Source organism: Limulus polyphemus, unplaced genomic scaffold (genome assembly GCF_000517525.1).
Source record: "Limulus polyphemus unplaced genomic scaffold, Limulus_polyphemus-2.1.2 Scaffold1974, whole genome shotgun sequence".
NCBI lineage: Eukaryota > Metazoa > Arthropoda > Merostomata > Xiphosura > Limulidae > Limulus > Limulus polyphemus.
The window spans coordinates 135,799-137,672 of record NW_013667584.1 but is presented as its reverse complement, the minus strand read 5'-3'; the positions used below and the strand labels follow the sequence as shown (position 1 = coordinate 137,672).

Sequence of the window (1,874 nt, the reverse complement as noted above, 5' to 3'; positions counted from 1 at the left end):
GACTGGTAAAAGTCATCACTTACCAATCAAACTGTTTCATTTAGACTGTTAAAAGTCATCACTTACCAATTAAACTGTTTCATTAATTATAAAATAATAATAATTATAGCGGCGTGTGCTCTATTTACAGGTGTGGGGGGTTACCTCCCTGATGAAAGAAAGTCCACTTTCCGAAAGCATTCTGTTGATCCCACGCGCTTTGGAACAACAAGAGTGTTCTTTATATAGTACTATTTATGAACAAATCTTCAACACCTACACAGTAATACTAACAATGGTTGTGTTTGTTATGCGATCTTTATTGTTTTTATGCTCGTGTTTTGTTCTAAACAGCCATCGATATCATTAGAGAGTAGTAGTGACAAGCTTTTGTCTCGCATTCTAATAACTTTCAAGTGTATTTCTACTCCGTACGAGAAGTGGTAAGAAACACTGAAGCTGACGTACTTACTACCAGTGTTAAAATGTTTTTACTCTGAATGAAATTTAATGTATTCCAACATGTCTTATTTTCAATTAAAACACCCCCTTCCCAGGTGGCTCAGAGGTAAGTCTGGGAGTTTTTAACCCTAGAAGTCGGGTTTCGATACCCGCGGTGGGCAAAGCACAGATAGCTCATTTTTTAGATTTGTATTTAACAACAAACAGAGAAGTCGAATTAAAACAAACAAGTAATTTCATAAAAATAGACAACCATCAAAACTAACACAAGACAACAGTTAAACGAAACCGAAACAAACAAAAAAAAACAAGTGCTACAAATGAAGGAGAAATGTAAATATAAATATCATTGGGTAGTGAGTTAAACAAAGGCAAGCATATAAAAACTGTCTTGATTACCTGTTGATATGACTGGCTAATTTGATGATGTTGTTGTTGTTGTTGTTGCAACTGAGAAAAATGTTGATGTTGCTGGTGGTGCTGATGGTGTTGCTGAGACGTCACATATGTCTGACTGGGAGACGGTACCTCCTTTCTACCGGGTGAAGGGGATGAATGACTGCTAGTGTTGGGGAGAATGGATATAGGGGGGCTGGGCCGAATTGTCATTCTCGAAGACTGGGATAGGTTGACGGGAGCTCCAAGGCTAGGACAGTGGCCGGGACCCGCCCTGTTGGAAGCTGTTAGAGAATTCATAAGATGACTTGGATGATTTGGGGGCAAGGCGGGCACGAGAGGTGTCTGAAATATGGCTGAAAAATAAGAAAAACAACATATATATAGCGTTCTCGGACAGAACAGTATGAACAGCGTTAAACTTGTCTTTGTAAAACAATTTTTTAATTCTATTTAACCCATCTTCATGAAGTACTTTTGTAGGCTTCCAATCCACCAACCCTTGGGTTAATAATTCAGTATATCATATCCAAAGTTAGCATATGTAATAAATATATGTTTTCTGCTGTAGGAGAATCAATATATAATAAACAAAAGAATCCTCCTTTTGATCACAAAATACAGCTGGTCATTCAGGAACATCCTTCCATCTTATTACATGCACACGCATGCAGCTTTTACCCTGCACATGTCCATCCGATGGGTCAGAGGTAAGTTTATGGGCTTACAACGCTAAGCATAGCGGCTCATAGAATGGCACTGAGTTGTTGTTGTTCTTCTTTCAAGTACAAAAACTTTTAGCTCATAGATCCATCATCTCCTGACTGATTTGAGATCTAATTACAGTTTTAGACCCAGGAGGTCAAACCCTTTCGACTGATGTATTTGACCAAGCCCAATGTCTCATAGATCAATTTACTCTAATCCTGCCTTAAATAATTTCAGTTTGAGGGTGGGCTGGTAGTAATCCTGATGAGTAACAAAATCAAATTGTGTATATGCGCGCCCTTCGCTTGGTATTGCTAGCGCACGAAAAT

At 38.5% G+C, this 1,874-nt stretch overlaps 1 protein-coding gene across 9 annotated transcripts in view; it reads right to left on the bottom strand.

Annotated features, from left to right (window-relative positions):
• Positions 1-1,874, bottom strand: part of LOC106465536 (NGFI-A-binding protein 1-like) — a 186,168-nt gene that overhangs the window by 82,502 nt on the left and 101,792 nt on the right. For all 9 annotated transcript variants that reach the window (XM_022393447.1, XM_022393444.1, XM_013925759.2 and 6 more), the window contains one exon: positions 841-1,193. In XM_022393447.1, coding sequence (XP_022249155.1) covers positions 841-1,193 — 353 coding nt within the window. The remainder of the gene's footprint in view (positions 1-840; positions 1,194-1,874) is intronic.